At 53.7% G+C, this 22432-nt stretch overlaps 8 protein-coding genes across 8 annotated transcripts; 5 read left to right on the plus strand and 3 right to left on the minus strand.

Moving 5' to 3' along the window:
• Positions 1 to 892: 892 nt before the first annotated feature.
• Positions 893 to 1390, plus strand: MONBRDRAFT_5116 (uncharacterized protein; the record flags this gene model as incomplete). Its single annotated transcript, XM_001742214.1, has 2 exons — positions 893 to 1091; positions 1246 to 1390. Coding segments are annotated over 2 exons (344 nt in total), but the record flags the coding sequence as incomplete, so codon positions are not given.
• A 110-nt stretch (positions 1391 to 1500) lies between these two features.
• MONBRDRAFT_5117 (uncharacterized protein) lies at positions 1501 to 3578 on the plus strand (the record flags this gene model as incomplete). The annotated part of the gene is made up of 3 exons (XM_001742215.1): positions 1501 to 1536; positions 1578 to 3025; positions 3287 to 3578. The coding sequence occupies 3 exons, from the start codon at positions 1501 to 1503 to the stop codon at positions 3576 to 3578; spliced, it is 1776 nt and encodes a 591-aa protein (XP_001742267.1).
• Positions 3579 to 4083: 505 nt separating this feature from the next.
• MONBRDRAFT_30887 (uncharacterized protein) lies at positions 4084 to 6238 on the minus strand. The gene is made up of 7 exons (XM_001742668.1): positions 6163 to 6238; positions 6012 to 6035; positions 5696 to 5882; positions 5467 to 5594; positions 5212 to 5358; positions 4951 to 5091; positions 4084 to 4839 (listed from the first exon to the last, which is right to left on the minus strand). Exons 1-7 carry the CDS (start codon positions 6217 to 6219, stop codon positions 4162 to 4164), a joined length of 1362 nt encoding a protein of 453 aa, XP_001742720.1. The 5' UTR covers positions 6220 to 6238; the 3' UTR covers positions 4084 to 4161.
• Positions 6239 to 6669: 431 nt separating this feature from the next.
• MONBRDRAFT_22237 (uncharacterized protein) lies at positions 6670 to 10089 on the plus strand (the record flags this gene model as incomplete). The annotated part of the gene is made up of 15 exons (XM_001742216.1): positions 6670 to 6816; positions 6896 to 6973; positions 7068 to 7169; positions 7254 to 7346; positions 7457 to 7529; positions 7613 to 7781; positions 7889 to 7942; positions 8024 to 8116; positions 8297 to 8465; positions 8558 to 8833; positions 8970 to 9050; positions 9139 to 9401; positions 9501 to 9579; positions 9702 to 9835; positions 9992 to 10089. Coding segments are annotated over 15 exons (1909 nt in total), but the record flags the coding sequence as incomplete, so codon positions are not given.
• Positions 10090 to 10193: 104 nt separating this feature from the next.
• MONBRDRAFT_21048 (uncharacterized protein) lies at positions 10194 to 12608 on the plus strand (the record flags this gene model as incomplete). The annotated part of the gene is made up of 12 exons (XM_001742217.1): positions 10194 to 10346; positions 10443 to 10495; positions 10570 to 10612; positions 10725 to 10835; positions 10923 to 11066; positions 11161 to 11253; positions 11349 to 11428; positions 11533 to 11611; positions 11707 to 11808; positions 11943 to 12053; positions 12151 to 12261; positions 12387 to 12608. 12 exons carry the CDS (start codon positions 10194 to 10196, stop codon positions 12606 to 12608), a joined length of 1302 nt encoding a protein of 433 aa, XP_001742269.1.
• Positions 12609 to 12933: 325 nt separating this feature from the next.
• On the minus strand, positions 12934 to 15639 carry MONBRDRAFT_5121 (uncharacterized protein; the record flags this gene model as incomplete). The annotated part of the gene is made up of 5 exons (XM_001742669.1): positions 12934 to 13203; positions 13348 to 13486; positions 14413 to 14499; positions 15119 to 15283; positions 15548 to 15639. The coding sequence occupies 5 exons, from the start codon at positions 15637 to 15639 to the stop codon at positions 12934 to 12936; spliced, it is 753 nt and encodes a 250-aa protein (XP_001742721.1).
• An 876-nt stretch (positions 15640 to 16515) lies between these two features.
• Positions 16516 to 19655, minus strand: MONBRDRAFT_13474 (uncharacterized protein; the record flags this gene model as incomplete). The annotated part of the gene is made up of 8 exons (XM_001742670.1): positions 16516 to 17347; positions 17524 to 17646; positions 17784 to 17914; positions 18075 to 18269; positions 18352 to 18539; positions 18694 to 19277; positions 19406 to 19506; positions 19626 to 19655. 8 exons carry the CDS (start codon positions 19653 to 19655, stop codon positions 16516 to 16518), a joined length of 2184 nt encoding a protein of 727 aa, XP_001742722.1.
• Positions 19656 to 20231: 576 nt separating this feature from the next.
• MONBRDRAFT_19193 (uncharacterized protein) lies at positions 20232 to 22347 on the plus strand. Its single transcript, XM_001742218.1, has 7 exons — positions 20232 to 20463; positions 20587 to 20631; positions 20771 to 20886; positions 20978 to 21129; positions 21283 to 21375; positions 21493 to 21723; positions 21843 to 22347. Exons 1-7 carry the CDS (start codon positions 20461 to 20463, stop codon positions 22127 to 22129), a joined length of 927 nt encoding a protein of 308 aa, XP_001742270.1. The 5' UTR covers positions 20232 to 20460; the 3' UTR covers positions 22130 to 22347.
• The last annotated feature ends 85 nt before the right edge of the window (positions 22348 to 22432 follow it).

Here is a 22432-nt window from a genome sequence, read left to right on the forward strand (position 1 = left end):
AGGCATAGACTCGTGCCTGAGTGCATGAGCGAGATTCAGCGTGCTTGAAGCGTACTCAGCACCTCCAGCAGCATGTATCAGCTGTGGGGTTTGGGTTAGGTTTTAAGCGGCAAGATGGGACACGGCGTGTTGGAAGTCCAATGTTTTGTTGGCAGCCATCCAGAGCCGGCCCTGATCGACAAACTTGACTGCACAGGCTTGAGCGCCACCAGCCATTGCGATCGTTCTTCGCCCGCTATCTTCTGCCGGAAAAACCAGACCATCCCCCGAGCACTGGCTGCCATATGAACTTGACAGCTCAACGAATGATGACCCGAGCAGCATACGGACTGCGTGTATATACATCCAAGGTGTAAAGTTTACAATATTATGCTTTCCTTAAAGTAAACTATTGAATTTCCCAAATGCACTCTCTTATTTCAAGAGTTTTACTTTCAGAGAACCATGCTGTCAATCAACCCACACCCACGTGTGGAATGTCAAACGCTTGTTGACGCTTTCGCGCATTAGCACGCACACACACACACACACACACACACACACACACACATTCGCACACACACACATTAACACACACACACGTGTGACGCGCGCACACTACACACTACACACTACACACTACTCACACACAACAACGAGCACATGGTGGTGGTGTTGCCATTTTTTTGCATCGTAAGTTGATGTGATTGCAGCAGGGGTGTCGGCCCTCCGGGCTCAATGCTGGCTGCACGCTTTGTTTATGAACGACCATTTTCTGCTTGCACGTCGTTGCGTTGGGTTGGCTTTGGGGGGATACAAGTGTGGGAGTTCATCTGCGCTGCCTAACCGAGGACGTGTCTGTCTGTGTCTGTGTTGGTTGACACCGCGTCACAAACGGTGTTTCGCAGGCCCCATGTCGCTCGTCTCTCATTTTGGACGCCGCCGACTGTCGCTGCTCGTGGGCGCTCCAAAATCTGCTTTTGTAACCCCCACGCGGTTGTCGTCGAGCACCTCGTGGCCTCGCCTCGCCCTGGTGTCACGCACCGGTCGCTCTCCCTTGCTTCAATTTGCCCAAAGCCGTTTCGCGGCCACCTCGACAAAACCTCTTTTCGGTACGACCTCGCCCTTTCAAACCCGTTGCTTTGTGCCTGGCCTCACGGGCCGATGAGCTGGGAAACAAAAGCACGTAGGCACTTTTCCCCCGCCTGCATCAAGCATTATCCTCACAATTTTTATTTTTTCCTCCTTCCCCCGTTGACCCCACAGCCGCCGCCATGCCTGCTGATACGGAACACGTGCACGAGCACGTCAACGAGGAGGAGCTCCTTGACGACCTCAAGGCCAAGAAGGCCGCCAAGAAGGAGAAGAAGGAAAAGAAAGAAAAGAAGGAGAAGAAAAACAAAAAGGACAAGTCCGATGACGAAAGCGAGACCCCCGTCAAGACTAGCGCTAAGCGCTCGGCTGACTCTGCTGAAGACAAGATCTCTGTGGGCTCGGCCGAGTCTGCCGGTGCTGCCAGCGATGCTGAGCAACCCGCTAAGAAGGTCAAGGACGCCGGTCACCTCGACAACTTTGAAATTTCCGCTGAAACTCGTAAGCACATGCTGACCAAGGGCTACACGAAACTCTTTGAGATTCAGTCCCGAACCTTTACCCCCATCCTCGAGGGCAAGGATATCTTGGGCAAGGCCCGCACGGGTGAGGGCAAGACCCTCTCGTTTGCTTTGCCCATCATTGAGCTGCTCCTCAAGGAAGGCCGCAACGGCCGTGGCCGTGCCCCCCGTGCCCTCTGCATGGCTCCTACCCGTGAGTTGGCTCATCAGGTTGGCAAGGAGTTTGCCGACATTGGTCCCAGCCTCGCCTCCACCTGTGTCTATGGTGGCGCCCCCTACATGCCCCAAGAGAGCGCTATTCGCCGTGGCCTCGACGTCATCATTGGCACCCCCGGTCGTCTGAAAGACCATCTTGACAAGGGCACCCTGAAGCTCACCGACATCAAGTACCTCATTCTCGATGAGGCTGATCGCATGCTGGAGCAGGGCTTTGTCGAGGCCATTGACGAGATTCAGAAGATGACCATTGCCCAGTCTGGCGGCAAGCCCCAAATGATCCTTTTCAGTGCCACCATGCCCGATTTCATCCTCTCCACCGTGAAGAACTACATGCCCAATCACGTCACCGTCGACACGGTGGGCAGCTCTCGCAACCGTACTTCCAAGGGTGTGGATCATTTGGCCATCAAGTGCCCCTGGACTGAGCGTCGTGCCGTGATTGCCGATGTCGTGCAAATGTACTCGGGCGCCCACGGTCGCACCATCATCTTTACCCAAACCAAGAAGGATGCCAACGAGCTGGCCCTCGAGACAGACCTGCGTCAAGAAGTCCAGGTTCTTCATGGTGATATCCCTCAGAAGCAGCGTGAAATGTCCCTCCAGGCTTTCCGCGACGGCAAGGTTCGCTGCCTCGTTGCCACCGACGTGGCGGCGCGTGGTCTCGATATTCCCGAGGTCGACCTTGTCGTGCAGTGCGAGCCTCCCAAGGATGTCGAGTCGTACATCCATCGCTCAGGCCGTACCGGTCGTGCCGGCCGCACGGGTACCTGCATCTGCTTCTACAAGCCCAACCAAGAGGACGCCATGCGTTACGTGGAACGCCGCGCCGGTATTTCCTTCCGTCGCATTGGTGCCCCGCAACCTGAGGATGTCATCAAGGCTTCGGCTCGTGATGCCTTCCGCTCCCTCGAGGCCATCAACGACTCTGTCCTCGCCCACTTCAAGGATGCCGCTCGTGAGCTCATTGAGGAGCGTGGTGCCGAAGCTGCCCTGGCCGCAGCTCTGGCCCACATCAGCGGTGCCACGGAAATCAAGACACGCTCGTTGCTTTCCAGCATGGCTGATTACACCACCCTCCACATCAAGGTTGAGACTGAAATTCGCACCAAGGGCTTTGTCTGGACCCTGATTCGCAAGTACTTCCCCGAGGACGCCCACAACGAAATCAAGGGTCTGCGTCTGCAAAAGGACAAGCAAGGCTCCGTCTTTGATGTGTAAGTCGTTGCGCGCATGCCCGTGTGGCCAAGTTGTGTCGTCGTTCTCTTTCTATTGTGAATTGTCTTCCAATGGTGTTTGTGGCCACCTGGTGGGCCATGCCTTTGCTCTGACCTCCACATCATGAAATGGTTGATGTGCCGGATTAATACAAAGGCTAGATTAATATTCATTGATTGGCGTGTGCCATGACCGTTGGCTGACTGGTGCGCATGCAATCTCTGATATACTCATCTTTTTCCTTCTTCTCATTGTTATAGGCCTACCAAGATGGTGGATGGCATCATGGCTGCTTGGAACGATAGCCCCACTGTCACCATGGAGGTGTGCAAGGAGCTTCCAGAGCTCGAGGCTCAGGAGAACTCGTACGGCGGCGGTGGCTATGGTGGCGGCGGCTATGGCGGTCGCAGCTACGGTGGTCGTGGCGGTGGCTATGGCGGCCGTGGCCGTGGTGGCAACTCGTATGGCCGCGGCGGTGGTCGTGGTGGCTCGCGACACAACGGTGGTGGTGGTGGTGGTCGCTACCAAGGTGGCGGTGGCTTCCGTCGCTAAACTGCCCTCGTGTATCTGCGATGAGTTTTTCTCTTGTCTCTATTCGTCTTTTTTTCTTTTTCGGTTCTAGCTCGTAGATGTGTTGACCGTTCATATCTGTTTGCCTGTGTGCTTCGCCGCTTGCGGCGAGTCTTATATGTATTTCGATGCCCTTCATTTTTTGCTTGTTCTCTGGCACACCCGAGAGATGTTGGTGTACTGATTTGATGTAGGATGACTCGATCTATGTTTGCCTGCTCGTGTTTATGGCCGTTGCTTCGTCCCTTTTCCTGGCCCGCCTTGTGTTGGTGTTTCAGTGTTGGTGGCGTTTCTGTCCCAAGGCGCTTTGGCCCACTGACGACCTCGTCGTATTCTTGTATTGCATTTGCAATGTCTTGTCTTGAAAGCTGAGTGAGGGAAATGAGCGACTTTCGCGCTCGTGTTCCCAACAACAATTGAAGATCTCATATCATGACACGTCCGCGACACTTGAACTTTTTGTTGTTTTTTTTCCTCGCTTTTTTTTTTTACTCTATTCTGGCCAGTGAACAATTGGCGATTCACGGAGAAGCAAATACATGTCGCCCGTTTCCTGCCGTAATGTCTACAAAAACTCCCAGCCGACGGCAATGGAAAAGCCCGGTTGAGTGGGCGCCCCGCCCGTCTGGAAGGGCAAGGTATAGTTGAGCTCCAGCTGACACAGCTGGGCCTGTGCAAAAATGCCGAGACCATAGCTGGCCGCAATCCGTCCTGGATGCCACAACTGCTTGGCTTGCGAGGCCACTGAACCAGCATTAGCAAAGGCATGCAGCTGCACGGATGAGCCGAGGGTGTCTTGCAGCTTGGGAAAGGGGAAATATGCATGTGCCGCGGCAGCCCAGTAAGCCGACCCGCCCTGCGCATATGTACCGGCGGCATCACCAATTCGCATGTGCTTGAAGCCACGAACGTTCAGCACGCCGCCCAGGCAGTAGCGATCCGCCAAGTGCAGTGGCCGATGTGGGGTGGCTTGCTTCACGGCCAGGGGCAGGGGCTGCGCGGTGCCATAGCCCAGGCGCCCACTCAGGCGCAATGTGCACAGGTCCCAGATGCTCTGAGCATCGGCAGAGGCTTCGATTTTCGAATGATGAATGTCGCCGCCCAGTTGTCCGCCTGCGGCCTCGGCCGAGATGCGCATGGCCAAGTCGAATTGATCCGACTCGGGAAAGGCCTGCATCTTGAGCGTGTAGCTGGCAGCGTTTTTCAAGGTGTGGCCCATTTGTTCGCGCAGCAGAAACGGCACCTAAAGCCCAAAGTCCACCATCAGCAACACGGCCAAAATAGAAGAGGAGCGACTCCAGAAGGAGATCTCATAAATGACTGGATGGATGTCGAAGGACGAAGCCGCACGTACATCTGCGGCAGCGCGGTGGATATGGCGCCATGAAGACTCGAGTCGGAAGCTATGGTCGACCCCAAAGTACCTCTGCTGTAGCTCAACGGCGGCATAGCGATTGTCCAGAAAAGCGCCGTGCTGCTGCAGCTCCAATTGTGTCTACGCCCAAACATGAAGCTGAATGAGATTTGGAGTGCTTGCTTTCTCCTTTTTTCCCTCCAAGTGCAGTTGACCCAGTTCCCCAGTTCTTGTTGTAACACCTTGAGGAAGACAGCGCACCTTGGCAAGCTCAAAGCGAAGTGGCGAGAATGGGCTGCCCAAGAACGGGAGACTATAAGCGGCTTGGTAGCCCACTTGACCCTTCGAGGTGCGTGAGGTAGTAAAGGAGACCTGATCTGCAACTCCGGCCAGATTGTTCAGATTGATCTATCCACCCAGGCAATTGTATTCATGAGCTGCAACACCTCTAAACCTCGATGGCACTGTGCCAGTTACCCCCTTACGCAGCCGACGAGCCGTGGGCGCAATACTGACACTAAAAGTGGCAGTTCCTTGGTTGTTGCCAACGGTGACGCCAGTACCACCAGACACGAGTCGACTCTCCCGAATCTGAAAATTAATGTCAAGTTCCTCCACCCCATCGTCTTGAAGTGGTTGTGCCACTGTTGGTTGGCACCAAGTTTTTTTTTCGAGCATAGAAAGCGGCGGTCATGAGCATGAGGTGAGACATCCAGCGCCGAGGGGAATGGGCTGCAAGACTCACAGCTACGGTCTACTTCGGCAGATACGTTAGGAAAAACGTTGAGGGACTTGATCTTGCTGCAAGTGTAGTCGGCCTCCTCCAGCACGTCTCCCAGCGTAGTGCATTCAAGCAAGGGTGCTGCCTGCTGCTGCAGCAGCCAGGGGGCTGTTCGCTTGACGCCATCAATGTGAACGTTACGCACACGAACCTACAAGAAGCGACCCCGCAGAGCACCAATGATAAGACCCAGCATGACACACTCGAGGCACTGGCCGACGATCTCTCCAAGACCACAGGCAGTTGCTCGTAATCACGGTGCAATGCTCCTCTTTCTTGCCTTGCGGTCCTTGTTATCCTCGAGCTGTGCAAGACCAAGAATATAAAGACACATGAGACAGGGCGGAACGTGCGCGCTGGCAGCGCGTCCCTCTGGGGCTTGCATTTTTCCTCCTCCAAGCAGCCAGGCGCGACCCCACGAGCCAACGTACCACGCGCTGCAGGACCTCAATCAGATCCTGCATGTTGGCTTCTGACGCCTCTGCCATCCTGTCGCCGCTCGACCCGTCCGTGTGTGTGTCAAGCCAAACAAAATACCCAACCACAACACACGTTACGAACAAATTATCTCACCACCAAAGTGTGAATTTGGTCATTGTACTCTTGAGTGTTCGTCTCTCTCTCTCCCTCTCTCTCTCTCTCTCTCTCTCTCTCTCTCTCTCTCTCTCCTCTCTGTGTTTGCACGTGTGACGAAGAAAGCGCGCGCATGTGTGTCTCTCTTCTCGTGCTCCATCTCTCTGTGGCTGAGAAATGGCAGTGGCAGCTCCTCTTCCCTGACTGGCCTGTCTAATGGGGTTGATGGCTTGGTCGGGTTGACATGGTGCTTGTGTTTATGGACTCACATGGCTCGTCTCCCATCGGTTTGCTTGGTTGGCTATGATCTGGAACTGTGAATCAAGTGTAGACTTGGAGAGTTGACAGACCTGCGACCACAGAACATGGCTCAACCCAGTGCTGCCCCGACGGGCAAGTTTCAGGCCTTGACCATCTTTGGCATTCAGACCCCGGAGACGGCTGAAGTCATCAAGGCTCGCCAGGAAACTCTCTACGGCAAGCAGGAGCTCTCTGCCAAGGAGTTGAAGAAGGTATGCCCGACTATAGCGTCATCCTGAGTGCTGGCAATGAATGGTCTCGGCGCCACGCTGACCATGCTGTGCCCCTCAGCTTGCCAAACTCGAAAAGTTCCTGGCCAAGCAGCAAAAGCAAAAGGCGGACGACAAAAAAGGCAAATCCAAGCGCGAGGTACTTTGCGTCTCGTCTCGCCTGTGCTACGCCTTGAACAACACACCTTTTTTTTTCTCATTCTTTCGTTTGACGACTCGGCCTCTTTGTGCAGGAGAAGCGCGAGCAGCGTCAAGCCAAGGAGACTGAAGCTAGCAAGGGCGACAATTTCGTGTACAAGGCTCCCCCCAGCGGCCAGAAAAAGGATGTGGCGGCGGTTCGTACATGTTGGCACGCCCCACCCGGGTCGTCGCTGCATGGCTCTCACAACTTTACAACTTTGGGGGTGCAAAACCTTTAGGGCATGCCCAAGAGCTACCAGCCCACCATTGTGGAAGACTCGTGGTACTCTTGGTGGCAACAGTCTGGCTTCTTGAAGCCCGAGTACAACGAGGTAGGTCAGAGCTCTCAACTGAGTGGCTCTGCGTTTTGCTTGCGCATCGTAGTATGGCATGGACGCAGCTTACCGTCACTCACCTGTGTAAACTTGCGGCACTCTACCAGGATTTCTCAAAGCTCCGCTGCAACAGCGAAGACAAGAACTTTACTCTCGTGATTCCTCCCCCCAACGTCACGGGTTAGTGCGGCTCTCTCCCTGCTCTTTCGCTGAATTTGATTCCTCCGATATTGGTTTCGGCTGACTCCGACTCACATACTTAGGCACTCTTCATCTGGGCCATGCCCTGACCAATGCCATCGAGGACACTGTTGTGCGCTGGAACCGCCAACTGGGCAAGACCACGCTCTGGAACCCGGGATGTGACCACGCCGGTATTGCCACTCAGAGCGTTGTTGAGAAGCGCATCTGGCGCGAAGAGAAGAAGACTCGGTATGTGGCAATGTCTCTCGCGAACATACCTCATGTTTTGCCCGTGTTTTCGCCACTGATTCGTGTCCCAAACTCCACGCTGGCTCACCGCGCTTTGCCTTCAACAGCCATGACCTTGGCCGTGAAAAGTTCCTCGAGCGTGTCTGGGAGTGGAAGGAGGCGTAAGTGGAAACGTGACATCGTACCGCTGCCACCTGCACTGCGTCAGCTATCCAACCGTCGCTTTGCATCTCTTGTTTTAGCAAGGGCAACCGCATCTACGAGCAGCTCAAGGGCCTGGGCGCCTCCTGCGACTGGGATCGTGAGGCTTTCACCATGTCGGATCGCTGCTGCCGGTAAGTTTGTTCGTTTCTGTTGCTTGCTTTAAAAATGACTTGATGCCTCGAAAGGTTGTTTTTAATCGGTGCATACTTTGATTGGTTTGCTTGTTTTTGCTTTTGCTTTTGGCTTTGTTGTTTGTTTGTTTTTTGGGTGCTATCAACCAATTACCCTCACCTACACCTGTGGCTATGCAGTGCCGTGACCGAGGCCTTTGTGCGTATGCATGAGGATGGCCTCATCTTCCGCAGCGTGCGTCTGGTCAACTGGAGCTGCCGCCTCAACTCGGCCATCTCGGATATCGAGGTGGACAAGATTGAGCTCACGGGTCGCAAGATGCTCTCCGTTCCTGGCTATGACGAGAAGGTTCGTTTGCGTTCATCCTCCACGGGAGACCAATGCAGGCCCTATACCCTTGGTTCCATATCTATCTGATTCAACATCTGTTCTGTAATCAGGTTGAGTTTGGTGTTATCACGTCCTTTGCCTACCGTTTGGCCGATGGCGACGGCGAGTTGGTGGTTGCCACCACGCGTCCCGAGACCATGCTTGGTGATGTGGCCGTGGCTGTGCACCCCAGTGATGACCGCTACAAGCATCTCGTTGGCAAGAAGCTTGTGCACCCTTTTATTGCCGACCGCGAGATGGTCATTGTTGCCGACGACTTTGTGGACATGGCTTTCGGAACCGGTGCCGTCAAGATCACACCTGCCCACGACCAGAACGATTACGAGGTAGGTCCTTTTTTTGCTACTCAAGCTCCCAAGCTTCGGGTGCCCGATCCAACTCGCACTTCACCCCGCTTGTATGGAAGTCACACCGCTCATCGTCCATCTGCCCCCAATTTTGTGCCTCTCCCCACCTCGGTAGTGTGGGCAACGTCACTCGCTGCCCATGATCACTGTTGTGACCAAGGATGGCCTCATTGCTGAGGGCTGCGGTGACTTTTCCGTACGTCTACTGCCATGTTTCACCCCATCTTAGTTTTATTTTTGCTCCCTGCTGACCCTTGTGGCGACATGACCCTCGCACCATGTAGGGCATGAAGCGATTTGACGCACGCAAGGTGGTGCTGCAGCGCCTCGAAGAGATGGGTCTCTACCGTGGCGTGGCAGAAAACCCCATGGTCGTGCCCAAGTGCAGTCGCTCAGGCGACATTATTGAGCCCCTGCTTGTGCCGCAGTGGTTCTGCGATTGCAAGACCATGGCCGAGCGCAGCGTGGCTGCCGTTCGCAATGGCGAGCTCAAGCTGATCCCGGACGCCCATGAGAAAACCTGGTTCAACTGGCTTGAAAACTCGCGGTTAGTCCTGCGACGCCCGACTCCTTCAGTCACGCCTGCAGCTCCTTTTTATATCTGCCAAATCATCTTTTTTATGCTGCCTGGATATCATTTGATCAGGGATTGGTGCATTTCGCGTCAGCTGTGGTGGGGCCACCGCATCCCAGCGTACTTTGTGTCTGGCAAGGGCATTCCCGAGGTGCGTCGATATTCTGATCAAGTCAACCCCACCGGAAACCATCTGGCAGTCTTGGTCATGGTTGCAGTTGCCCATCTCATTTCCGCCGTCTCGACTCATCGATTTGATGTGTTGCGTTGCAGGCTGATGGTACCAACAACGAGTTCTGGGTCTCGGCGCACTCAGAAGAAGATGCTCGCAAAAAGGCTGCTGCACGCTTTGGTGTTCCCGAGGCTGATGTGAAGCTGCGCCAGGATGAGGATGTCCTTGATACTTGGTACGTTGCATTCTGCCGATTTATCATCCCGCGGGGCTCGTTGAATCGGCTCTTGCCCTTCTTCCTGTTCCATCTTTTTCTCTTTTTCCTCTTTTTTTGGTTGTGTTCCTTCAGCTATTCACACCTTCACGTCTTTGTATTTTTTACCATTCCCAGGTTCAGCTCGGGCATTTTTCCCATTTCCATCTTCAACTGGCCCGATGTTGACCACGCCGAGTTCCAAAAATTCTACCCGGGTCATCTTTTGGAGACTGGTGCGTCATTCGAATTTGGGAAGCCTGCTGTGGGACCTCAGATCTTGCACCTGACGTCTTTGTGTCTCTTAGGCTACGACATTCTCTTCTTCTGGGTCGCGCGTATGGTCATGATGTGCACCTACTTGACCGGCCAGTTGCCATTCAAGGAGGTCTATCTGCACACCATTATCCGCGACAAGGAGGGTCGCAAAATGTCCAAGTCGTTGGGCAATGTCGTTGATCCAATGGATGTTCGCAATGGCATTACACTCGAGGTACGAACATCGACGTCCTTCAATTGCCACTTTGTCTTCAAAGCTGTTCTGACTGATATCGCCAGAAAGCCCACTCACTCGTGTTGTATCAAACAGGACCTGCATGAGCGGCTTCTTGAGGGCAACCTTGACCCCGCCGAGCTTGAGCGGTAGGTTGACGCGCAAGCGTTGGCTGACTCACCTTGAAACTGCCTCATATTGTCTGCTTGTTTCTGCCATGTAGTGCCAAGGAGGGTCAGAAGCGCCAGTTCCCCGACGGCATCAAGGTGGGTTGTGTGTGAAAGTTGTTGCAGGGTCGCAGCTGCAAAGCTACTTGACACCTCTGTGAAGAGCTCCATCTCACATCGCCCCGTTGTTGTGATCTTTCGGTCTTTTTAGGAATGTGGTGTCGATGCGCTTCGCTTTGCACTGTGTGCGTTTGCCCAACCGGGCCGTGACATCAACTTGGATGTGCAGCGCATCGTGGGCTACCGCAACTTTTGCAACAAGGTGTGTCATGGATTAGACATCATGCGTTTGTCACGCGAGTGCTGCGGCTCATGCGCGGCTGCTCATCTTGTCTTGTCCTACCGACAGATCTACAACGCCGTGAAGCTGGTCATGATGCAGCTTGGCGATGACTACAAGCCTTTGGCCTGGGATGCCAAGACCAAGAACGAGTCGACCGAGGACCTCTGGATGTTGAGCCGCCTCAGCGCCGCCATCACCACCACCAACCAGGTGCGAATGACTTTCCCTTTTTCGAGCCAAGGTCACAACCATTCAGCTACCGCCTCTCATCAGCTGTGACCGTACCCCTCTTTGAACGTTGCAGTGTCTGTCGGCATACGATTTCCCGGGGGCCACCACTGCCGTATACAACCTCTGGCTGTACGACTTTGCCAACAACTACCTGGAAATGATCAAGGTAGACGAGCTGCATCGGCTGCCGCAGCAAGGCTCTTCCATTTTTGAAATAAAATTGCCTCAATCTCACACACACAACTTGCATCCATTCTGTAGCCCGTCTTCCGTGGCTCGGACGCAAAGCGTCAGACAGCCGTGCGCAACGTTCTTTTCAAGGTTGTGGATAATGGTCTACGGTACGTGGTGACGATCCATCGTTGCTAGCCTCCAATGCCCTGTGGTTCCTACAGGATGCTGACGAGTTGCTTTTCTTGGTTTTGGTTCTGATTGCTTGGTCTAGCTTGCTGTCGCCCTTCATGCCATTCCTAACGGAGGAGCTCTGGCAGCGTCTCCCCACTTGCCGTGGCGAAAATGACCTGGTATCGGCTTACACACTCGCCTCGGATAGTGCAAACCATGGATGGTACCGCGGGTGGATCAATACCTGACGCTGTGCCTCTTGCTTTTGCCACAGGTTGACCCGCCATCCATCACTGTGGCCGCTTTCCCCGTGACGGGCAGCTTCAGCAACCCCAAGATTGAAGCGCTCATCAACTTTGTGCTTGAGACCGTCAAGGTACACGCTCACTCGTCTTTTCTTTTTTTTTTTTTTCTTTTTTTTTTTTTTTTTTCTATTTTTCGATAGTTTTGAAGTTTTTGTTTGTTTTCCTTTGTTTTGTTCTTACCACCGTGGTACATGCGCCCTCGCAGGCCTCCCGTCACATCAAGCAAGAATATCTGCCTGCTAGTGCCAAGCCCGATGTCTACCTGCGCCCCATTGATGAGGACGCCTACCACACTCTGCAGCAGTTTGAGGAACTTGTGCGTGCACTGACCCATCTTTCACCTTTGCTGCTGCTACACACTGAGCTGTTCTACTTCATTTCGGGTCAGCTCTCACCATGCATGTGTATTACAGATGTCCACGTTGATTGGTGCTACAGCGCGTGTTTTGCCTGTTGGAGACCCTGTGCCCAAGGGCTGCGCTTTGGAGGCCACCTCAGATGTTGAAGTGCACCTCATGGTCAAGGTGCGCCTGTCACTCCCATGCGGGGCCACAACGTCTCAATCCTTGCCCTTGGAGGATGATTATAACCATCTTTCGTCAGTTGTGCGCATCAAATTCATACTCTGCTCTGCGTCCGGTGTCCACAGGGCTTGGTGGACCCCCAACAGGAGATTGAAAAGCTGGAGAAGAAGTTGGCTGGCGTGCAGGAGCGCTTGAGCAAGATTGAGAGCGATGAGCAGCAGGAAACCTACTTGACCGCTGTGCCCCAGGAGGTGCGCGATGCCAACTCGAAGAAGAAAGCCGACCTCCAGACCCAGCTCGAGGTTATGAGCACTGGCATCAAGCGCTACCAGTCCCTTTTGGATTAAGATCGCGGCCTTTTCTCCTTGAATTTGCAGCGTGTTTTCTAATTCTCCCCTTTACCGGTAGCCCTGTTGTGCCTCCCACGTTGTAGCCTTTTTTGTTCTTTGCATTGGCCTGTTGCCTCTCCTGTGTGATGTGGTGGTTAAAAGCGTTTTCTGGGTCAAAGAGAACAATCGATCGGCTTTTGACAATGATGCAGATACCCGCCAAGAAAAAGAAGCGGAAGAAACAAGTTGGAAACGCTTCACACAACCAGACTCCCTTGCAGCGGAAGAAGAGCATGCCTGTCAACCTGGAGCTCACAGGGACGAGGCTCATTCTTGTCCGCGTTTAGCGTCGCATGTGCATGACGACGAGGCCAAAGACAGCGGCGCCCACCCCAAGAATCATCATGGCCCGCTGTTTGACAGCATCCAGCAGGTCCTCATCCATTGCCTCGGCTGTGTCTTCGGGGGTAAACTCTAATTGCCGCGCGGTCTCGGCCGTCTCGGGTCGCCGGGCATGCGAAGGTCGAACAGCTGGTGAGTTGCGTGCCGCAGCATCATGGCTTGGCGTTGCGCGCGCGGAAGTAACGGCGCTCCTGCTCAGCGGGGTGGCGCTCTGGAAACAAACAAGGCGAAAAAAAGGGAAAAAAAAAGTCAAGCAAACCAACGAGCAGCGCATTGTGGATATGGTGAGTCAATGAAGAAGTTGACGCTATGGTTTTGCGCCCACGGCAATTGGTGGATCAAACGCGGCGCTTACGCCATGAGCACTGCCAGCGTTGGAGGCCACCGCCATGGTCGGGTCCAGAGCACGAGCCGATCGATTGTAACGCTCGGCCAATGCAACGTCTTGATTGAGCAAATGAAACATCGCCAAGCACAGGGTCAACGAGTAAGGCCTGCAGTGAGCAGAAAGCAGAGGAGAGCCACGAACCATCGGGACCGTTACATTGTGGACCTACCCATGGGAAGTACCTCACCCTCGGCATAGAGGCGGCCGAGCATGGCATAGGCAGGGGCGCAGCCTTGTGCTCCGCTGACACTACGTTGGCCATTATTGTGAGCCGGCTGAAGCCACGACCGGTAAACTTGTGCTACAAGAGAAAAGGTCAACGGGGATGACATCGTACTTGAGTAGCTTGACGGCCCGCTGCCTCTGAGCTGCTACATCAGCTTCCTCGGGGATTGATTCGTTCAATAAGTTTGAGGCGCGCAAATAGGCGGCAATGGCAAAGCTTGGGGAAAATTGACGGCTATATCCCATCACAATGCTCAATCATAAATGAGAGCTGTTTGGGGTGCTTTGGCCGCTACCCAAAGTATCTGACATCAGCCTTCAGGACGTACTCAGCGCGGCGTAGCTGGCAATGTGCGGCCCAGCGCACGACATTTGGGTTCAATACCAGCTCATAACAACGACTCGCCAAGTCGAGACCCTCTTTCGTGTCCAACTGCTGACATTGCTGGCCTAGGAACATTGGTGCAACACGTGACGGGATGATGGAACACAGGGCTTGAGAAATCAACCGCTTTGGGGTGAAACGTGGCAGGATGGACAGCGCTAACCAAGCATGATCAAAGCTTCTTCCTCTAGGCATTGCGCGGCCTGGATCAGAGTTTGCACAAAGCGTGTGCTGCTTTTTGCAACGCCACATTGGCTAGTGACACCGTTGAAAAGGTGCATGAGTGAAAAAAAGAAGAAGAAGAAGAAGAAGAAGAAGAAGAAGAAGAAGAAGAAGAAGAAGAAGAAGAAGAAGAAGAAGAAGAAGAAGAAGTAAACGTGTCGTGGTCAAGATAAGAGCAGACACGACGCAAGAAGACATACCTGTGACCAGACTCGTACAGCTTGGCCAGATGCAAAAGGGCCTGGCCGTGATGACGAGTGGCAGCCTGCTGCAGCCACTCAATGCCTCTGCAGACATGGGATGTCGAGTGGATGAGTTGGACTTACTCTTGGGATCAAGCGGGGACGGGTGTAGTTCTCAAGAACTTTGTGGTGCACATACCGGGCATAGTCATGATGTTGGAAGGCACTAAGCGCGCGCAGGTAGGCGGAGTGACCATCACAGAGCTCGTTGGGAAGGATGCCACCCTTGATTGGATATTCCCAGGGTAACGCCACGGCGCAGGGCACTTCGACAACCAAAGCGCTCCAGCCATCTGAAAATCAGTACGCAGGTGCAAGCGAGGAAGATTGGTGTTGAGATGCTACTGGTCGTGGCGCCCCATGACAAAGCACTTTGCAACGTGAAGCAAGCTGAACTGGGACCCATGGAAAGGCCTGAGCAAAGGCGAGCTGGAGCAAAGGCAAGCTGAGGCAACGCACTGCGCGAGGCGATTGTCCAGTTAGCCTCTTTCGCCAGCACGGGCTGATACAAAGAACCCTAGTGCCGCATTGCAATCAGAGCTGTTGGACCGCGAGAAGACAAGAAACAAAGTTGAAGAGCTGCGCAGGTCTTGATCGAACCTTGACAATGCTCGGCTGGCCGTGGACCCCTGCTTCCAGGGAAGCATCGCGCACAGTCACCTACGCAAACGCAAGCTCATGATCGTCAAAGGACACGATGATATCACAGCTCGAGATGACTGGGCCTAAACAGGTGCGGCATACATTGAGGCGGGTGATGGGGGTATTGCCGGGCAATGGCATGGTGAAGCGCAAAACACGTTCTTCTTGCTCAAAGTTGTAGGGGACGCTGAGGAATCGAGAGCAGGCACGTGGTGTGTGAATGAGCCAAAAGCTGCGTCATGCATGTTCAAGCCTGCAGCGTGCGTTGGCACATCCTACCAGGGTCGAAGAAGGGGGGCCTCAAAGTCCCTGCCACAAACACACACACACACACACACACACACACAAGCGACTTGAATGAGGCTCGAGTCGCCGCCAGTCACTGGAGCCCAGATTGCGAGCTGCCACGAGCGGAGCCCACACGCCTTTTGCATTTTAGCATGACACCCACCGATATCCTGCCAAATCACTGCCATGCTGCAAGACCCGCTCCAAGGCCTCCAAGGCCGTAGCCACCTCATCCAACATGCCCGACGCCGCCATCTCGAAGACCCTCTCCCGACCCCGCCACCAAAGTCACCTCACTCACAGCGGCAAGGCCCGCCTCACTCACATACACACTCTCTCTCTCTCTGAATTCAACGTCACGTTGTGAGATAATTCAGCCAATTTATTCATTCCTCTCTCTCATGTGGTAGTTGTGCTTTTCCTTTGTGTCTTTGCTCTTTACTTCTCTCTTTCTCAAACCGACCAAACCAATTCATCATCTCTCTCTCTCTCTCTCTCTCTCTCTCTCTCTCTCTCTCTCTCTCTCTCTCTCTCTCTCTCTCTCTCTCTCTCTCTCTCTCTCTCTCTCTCTCTCTCTCTCTCTCTCTCTCTCTCTCTCTCTCTCTCTCTCTGATTCTCTCTCTTTATTTTCTTCAAAATTTTTTTTTTTTTTTTTTTTTTTTTTTTTTTTTTTTTTTTTTTTTTTTACGGCCACACTCTGTTAGCGTCAAATCCGTGCTTACGTGCTGGATACTTGAGGCTCTTAATCGACTACAGCTGGCTCTGTGCCTATGAAAAGAAAACAACAAGATCCAAAGCGAGGCTTAAGTAAGCGCTTTTTCTTCCTTTGAAGCGATCTGAGCAAGTGTGGCATATTTTGTGTGATTCGATTCCCAAAAAATTCAGGTGTACGTGTGAACAAGTTGCAAGGCGCGCAAGTGTGTCGATCCGTCCGCTCGACGGACATCACTCAAACCTCATTCACAATGCGTCCTCGCAAACCAAGACCGGCCGTGGAACCTGACAGTAGGCCTCCACACGTTTAGGTCTTAAAAGTTGCAGTTCATCTCGTCGTGCAAGAGAGAGAAAGAGGTCGTGTCAATTACGTGAAGAGACGACTTGCACACACGCACACATTTATCGAACGAGAAATCAGCTAGAGGTCTTATCATGCCAAGCATCAAGCCTGATGGTAAAGTCGTGGCCGTCGTACAGGTGCTGCACGACCCGTTGGCCCAGGTTGCGAAACAAAAACGCCGCCGGAATGGCGGGGTCGGGCCCATCATCACCACTCATGGTGAACAAGCTCGGTTCGTCGTCCTCCTGGGGAGCATTGTCAATGACGAGGACGCCGACGGCACCTGAAGCCTCGGCATGCCGCACTTTATCCACAAACATGCAATCACCTCGCGACACCACCAAAATGGCGCCCTTGGCCGGCGGCAGGCTGGTGCAACCCGTCAAGGGCTCGGCAAGCACCGCCTGGCCGTAAACCGTCACGCCCCGGCCACCAATGCGTGGCCCAAATGCTGCTGGTCCAGCCTTGAACATCCCACTCAAGTCGTCAACAAGCGCACCGCGAAAGCGAACGCCCACCCAGCCACGCTGCAGCCCCTGCTCCACCTGCTGATTGTACTGCATGAGCGCACGAATGAAACGAAACCCTTCGCCTGTCGGATCCCGATCCCCAGAGTTGTCGTGCACCAAGCGGATCTCCTGCTGGCGATTCTCCACCGTGATGCCCACGCTGTATAGGTATGCAATGTGTTCCTCGTTGGACAGGTCAAGCTCGGCCGGCGAGATGGTAACCGTACCCCGTGCGGACGCACGTACAATGTTCGGACCACCTAAACCCGGCATGAGCGAAGAGTTTTTAGAAACGAGCATAGCAGCGAGATAAGAACAAAAACCAAACAAACATGAGGCATGCTCAATCGAATAAAAGCAGAAAGACAAAGTCGTTCCAGGCGTCTTCCCGACAGGTCTCAGAACTGACCAGATCGTGGGGGCCCATGCATATGAGCCGTGTACAGGCGACATTCCTTGGGATGGTGTCCATTTTCAAGGCCCAGCATCCGGAAAAAGCGGTTGCGCTCATTGGCTGGGTTCCGACATGAATGGTCGTGGTCGTCGACCGAGTGGTGCTCGTGGGCCAAAAACGGTTCATATTCCATGTCCACATTTGCTAGTTTGGTGGGTAGCAAATGAGCTTCAGTTGTAAAAACGTAGTCGTCCAACCGAATAGGCACGTCATCTTCATTGGCAAACAACAAATACAGATATCTGGCGAATATGATACATACAGCCACGGTGAGATTAGAATATCAAATGAGCCGGATCCATGTTGATAGAAGAGGTTGAAAAAAGCCAAAACAAAGCCAGAAAAAACAAAAAAAAAAATAAAATAAAAATAGACTGACTTGAAGGTCTCAGCGAGTACAAATGAATCCATCTTGTCTTCATGTGAGAGGACGCGGACATCCTTGATGGCGGCCCACCCGCAGGTCACGCGGGCGTGCGAGTTGAGCCGCGAGATCAACTCTTCACCAATCTACTTGAGGCGGCATATTTGTACAAACACAACGCCTTGGTGAAAGCCCACCCGGTAGCGCCCAAAAAGTCGACATAAAACAGCTGCGTGGGGCTGATGCTGTGAGCAGCCACCACTGGTTCCACTGGTGCTCAACAGGGCCCGATTGCGATCCGCGCACCTCCAAATAAGCGGGGTCGTCGGTGGCTGTATACAGGAAATACGTGCTTTCTGCAAATTCTGGCCGCAGCGGGGAGTTGCCCCAGTTAACTCGAAAGTCAGAAAAGAAGGCTTCGGGAAAAAACTTGTGTCGTTGCAAGACATCAAAGTACATCCGATGGGTCTCGATGGCCGGCAATAAGTCGCCCTTGAGCACCTGAGTACAACGGCATCCATGCCATGGCGAGTCAAGCATGAGAGATGGAACTCACGCGAGTCTCACGCAATACTTGACCCACCTGAAGTCCGGGGAAAAAGGTTTGTAGAGCATCCATATACTTTTTGCTCAGGACATGGGGTTTGTGGATGTGAGTGTCCACCAGAAAGGGGCCACGGCGCAGGTGCTTCATAATTCCCGAGTAGTGAGTGTTGAAGACCTGCAAGTACGTTTGATCTCCCAGTAGCATAAAAGCCTTGAACAGATACTCTGGCAAACGAGAGCGAAACATCAACCAGCCACGACATGGAATAAGAAAAAAAAAAAAAAAAGAAGAGGAAAAAAGAGAAGATCTAGAATTGAAACAAAAGGCGCGCGTGTGCGCACATTTTGACTCTGCACGTTGCCCGAGACGACGACATACCGTAGTACGAGTCGACTCCGGCACCGACGCCGGCATCAGTGCGATGCCATGCACCACTGCTGATGTTGATGGTGGTACCCACAAGATCGCTGGGGGAGCCTCGGCGAATCCAAATGGCCTCAAGCGCGCGACGAGCGGCTTGTTCATAGACGGGGTTGCCGGCAAAACGGCTGAGTGCGGCAAACTCCATGATCAGCGTGCCAGCGCAGGCTGTACAGGTGACATCGCTGCTGCGGACCTCAGGTGTCACACCATGGCGCAAATTGATTTTGCTGTAGGGGATGCCGGTGGGTGTGTCAAAGGCCTTCATGAGACGATCGCCCAAGTCCACGGCGAGCTTGAGGAGACCATCATCGTAGCTGGCCAGTAATTCCCGGTAGGTAGGTTGGCCGCGCAGGTCGAGCATTAGGGCGTGGGCGGCCAAGAGGCCACCCAAGACGCGAATGTTGGTTTCAAAGGTGGAGACAACAACATCAGTATCAAACTTCACGTGCTGCTCCACCAGTCCGATGGCCCGTTTAAACTCGGTAATGTTGTTCAAGATGACGAGCGTGTCCAGCGTATCAATCAAAGTTAGAGAAAAGCTACCAGCATAGCAGACCCACGAGCAGGAATGTGAGGGGATGGTCAGAAAAAAAAAAGGTCTTGGTCATCAAGCCATCGATGAGGCGCACGGATTGGTGCCTTGGATACAACGGTCAGGGACACGTACTGCCCCAGTGCATCATCAATGTCCCCACGACTCTTGTCGCGACCTCGAACTCGGCCCTTGCAGGACAGTGGCATCAATTCATCAGCCGGAAAGGCTCGCTCCTGTTGCGAAGCGCAGAAGGTGCAGCATCGGTCGAGCATATGGTTCATGAGTGGTACGCATAAGCACACAAATAGGGCTTGTGCACATGACAAAAAGGCCGGCGCGTCATGCGACAAACCATATAGTTGTCGTAACCATGGTAGAACATGGCCTTGGCCTCCTCACTGCATAGCCCCAGGCACCAAGCATCAGCGGGGCAACGAGTGAGAGATAACCCTATCTTCGATGCGCGATCGTGTGAGCCGCGACAACCTACGCAAGCTCCTGTTGGCGTGCTCGCGCCATGGAGGCAATGACCGGAAGTGACACGAGTAACAGGATGAAAACCCTGGATGCCATGTTCAGGGGTGATTGTGGCCATCGCGAAGTGACTGCCATCATGCTCCAGGCACCCCTTGAGCTCCGATCAAACAAAGGCTGTTGAACGGTACAACTTGACCCAATCGATCAGACTCAGCAGGCCCCGGGCCCGACACTGCAATGCCTGCCTGTGTCTTTGCATCTGCTGCCCCGCTGCCAATGATGCCGCCGCCGCCACCGCTGCCGTCGCCTCCTCCTCCGTCGTCGTCGTCGTTGTCGGCGTCGTTCGGCTGTCCGCGGACACCTCGTCGTCGGGTATGCTTGTAAAATAAACTATTCCCGATAAAATTAAAAATTTCAAATGAGAGTTGTGAACAGTTGTTGTGTCGCTTGCAAATCGTTCCTCTCAATTTTTTTTTTGATCGCAAGAACGAGAACGAGGACGAAAACGGCAGCCGGCGTACGAGGACCGATAGCAGTCACAGGGGCAACGGGTGTACGGACCCACTAGCATTGGCGGCAAAGAACATCTTTGGATACGGCTTGGTGCTGAGTGTACACTCAAATCTTGAAGTCTTATCGCACTATTCCATTGGATTCCCAAGTGTGCGGTTGGACAACTGTGCGAGCTCAGTACTCTTTAACGATCCATCATGGTCGGTATCTGGGCGGCTTGCGTTCAGCAGAAAGGGCTGGTGTGCACCAACTGTGGATGTGTATCGCCAGTTTTGATCTAGCTCATTGGCATTGCGCTCCTTTGCGACGGGTTCCGTGTGTAGGCAGCCCCGCTTTCCAGCATTGAGACTGCCCATGAGGACATGATCGTACGATTTACTTTCCACTCGGCCACGGCCCATCCTGCCCGCCCGCCTCATAAGCGTGCAAAGCAAACCCTGCTGCCAAGCTCATCCAGTCTCAACATGTGTGCCCTTTTTATTTTTTTCCTCCCCGGCACACCGCTAGCATGACGCTCAAATGGACTTTTATGGCAAGCGACTTGCAACTTGCTCGTCGGATCACACTGTGCGCATCTTCCTTGTGGAGGACAACGACCACAAACTCATCCAAACGCTCCGCGTGTACGCCTTCTCAGTGGTTGCTTGCCTTTGCCCCCGTCTGTGCGTAACGGCAACTTTGGAGAGTCCTGACCAAGGCATCTTTTGTGTTTAGGCACGAGGGGCCCGTCTGGCAAGTGGCGTGGGCCCACCCCAAGTTTGGCAACTACCTTGCCACCTGCGGTTACGACCGCCGTGTTGTCATCTGGAAGGAAGGCACCACTGGCTGGGAAAACACATTTGAGTATCGTGAACATGACTCTTCCGGTTGGTCATGGTGTGGTCTCTTTTTTCCGGGTTCGGGGAGGGAGAGTGTGGGAAGGAGAAACAAGACAAAATAAGAAAATAAAGAAACGAAATCTCGAGTCTTGTCAAGATTGGACCTTTGCTCACTGGTTTGCTCATGCCCTCGTCATCTAGTCAATACCATTGCTTGGGCACCATACGAGTATGGGCAAATGACGCTTGCCTGCGGATCTTCGGACGGCGACATTTCCATCCTGCACTACCAAGGTTCTTTTCTCCGCCCACTGGCCCACCACATCTTGGCTGCTCTATTGCCTCACGTGCATGTTGGTACTCACCTCAACACTCTTGGTTGTGTCTATGCTGGCGGTGCTCTGATATCAGAGTCAGATGGTTCGTGGCAAGCAAATCGCATTCAGCAGGCGCATGCCACGGGGGTGACCTGTCTCAGCTGGGCCCCAGCCATTGGACCTGGTTCAGCCCTGCAGCCCGTGGAGGAGACCACTCCCACCTTGAAGCTGGTCAGTGGTGGTTGCGACAACAGCCTCAAAATCTGGACACACACAGAGTCGGGCTGGTCTGCCGGCGTGGCCCTGACTCCGGCAACGCATAAAGGTTTGTCATCTCTCTGGCCCCATGCCTAGCACTTGTCGGCGAAGGGCTTGATTCGCTGCAGCTAACAAAACACGGGCATTCACGGCGCTCACGACACGCGCTCGGCATCTGGTTGTCAGAGCGCATTCGGGATGTGGCCTGGGCACCCTCGCTGGGTCTGAGCTGCAACATCATTGCCAGCTGCTCTCAGGATGGCAAGGTCGTCCTCTGGACCCAGCAAACCCCAAACAGCGCTTGGGAGCCCAAGGTGCTGGAGGAGTACGATGTCCCCGTGTGGCGTGTGAGTTGGTCCATGACGGGCAATGTCCTGGCTGTGAGTTCTGCGGACAACAAGGTTGTTTTGTACAAGAGCCGGCTTGACGGTACCTGGCACAAGGTCAGCACGATCAACGAGCCCTCTGCATAGACGCTTGACGTCAAGGCGGCTGCACTCTTTCTCCTGTCACCGAAAGCAAAGCAAACACGTTCACAAGCGTGGAATGCACGCCCATTGCTTGGGCTTGATGCACTCCAGGCGGTGCGTGGCATTCGCTAGCACCACCGTTATTGTCACGCCGCCAGTTTGATTCCGCAAAATTTGAAAGTTCAATTTATGTTCTCCTTTGGGGGAGGAACAATTCACGTGTGAATGTGCGAATGCGACCAGATTCAGTTCCCCACGAGGCTGTGCGTCAATTTTCTCTTGGCCAACCAAGGGCGCAAACAACAT

Source organism: Monosiga brevicollis, genomic scaffold, assembly GCF_000002865.3.
Source record: "Monosiga brevicollis MX1 MONBRscaffold_2 genomic scaffold, whole genome shotgun sequence".
In the NCBI taxonomy this organism is placed as follows: domain Eukaryota; class Choanoflagellata; order Craspedida; family Salpingoecidae; genus Monosiga; species Monosiga brevicollis.

Excerpts from the sequence above, each read along its gene's own strand:
- MONBRDRAFT_30887 (XM_001742668.1), bottom strand. The coding sequence starts at position 6,219 with ATGGCAGAGGCGTCAGAAGCCAACATGCAGGATCTGATTGAGGTCCTG. Across the intron at positions 5,595-5,695 it reads TGCCGAAGTAGACCGTAGCT|TGGCACAACCACTTCAAGAC; the intron begins GTGAGTCTTGCA and ends GCCAACCAACAG. Across the intron at positions 5,359-5,466 it reads AAGGAACTGCCACTTTTAGT|ATCAATCTGAACAATCTGGC; the intron begins GTCAGTATTGCG and ends CTGGGTGGATAG.
- MONBRDRAFT_19193 (XM_001742218.1), top strand. Across the intron at positions 21,376-21,492 it reads TTCCATCCTGCACTACCAAG|AGTCAGATGGTTCGTGGCAA; the intron begins GTTCTTTTCTCC and ends CTCTGATATCAG. Across the intron at positions 21,724-21,842 it reads GACTCCGGCAACGCATAAAG|AGCGCATTCGGGATGTGGCC; the intron begins GTTTGTCATCTC and ends TCTGGTTGTCAG.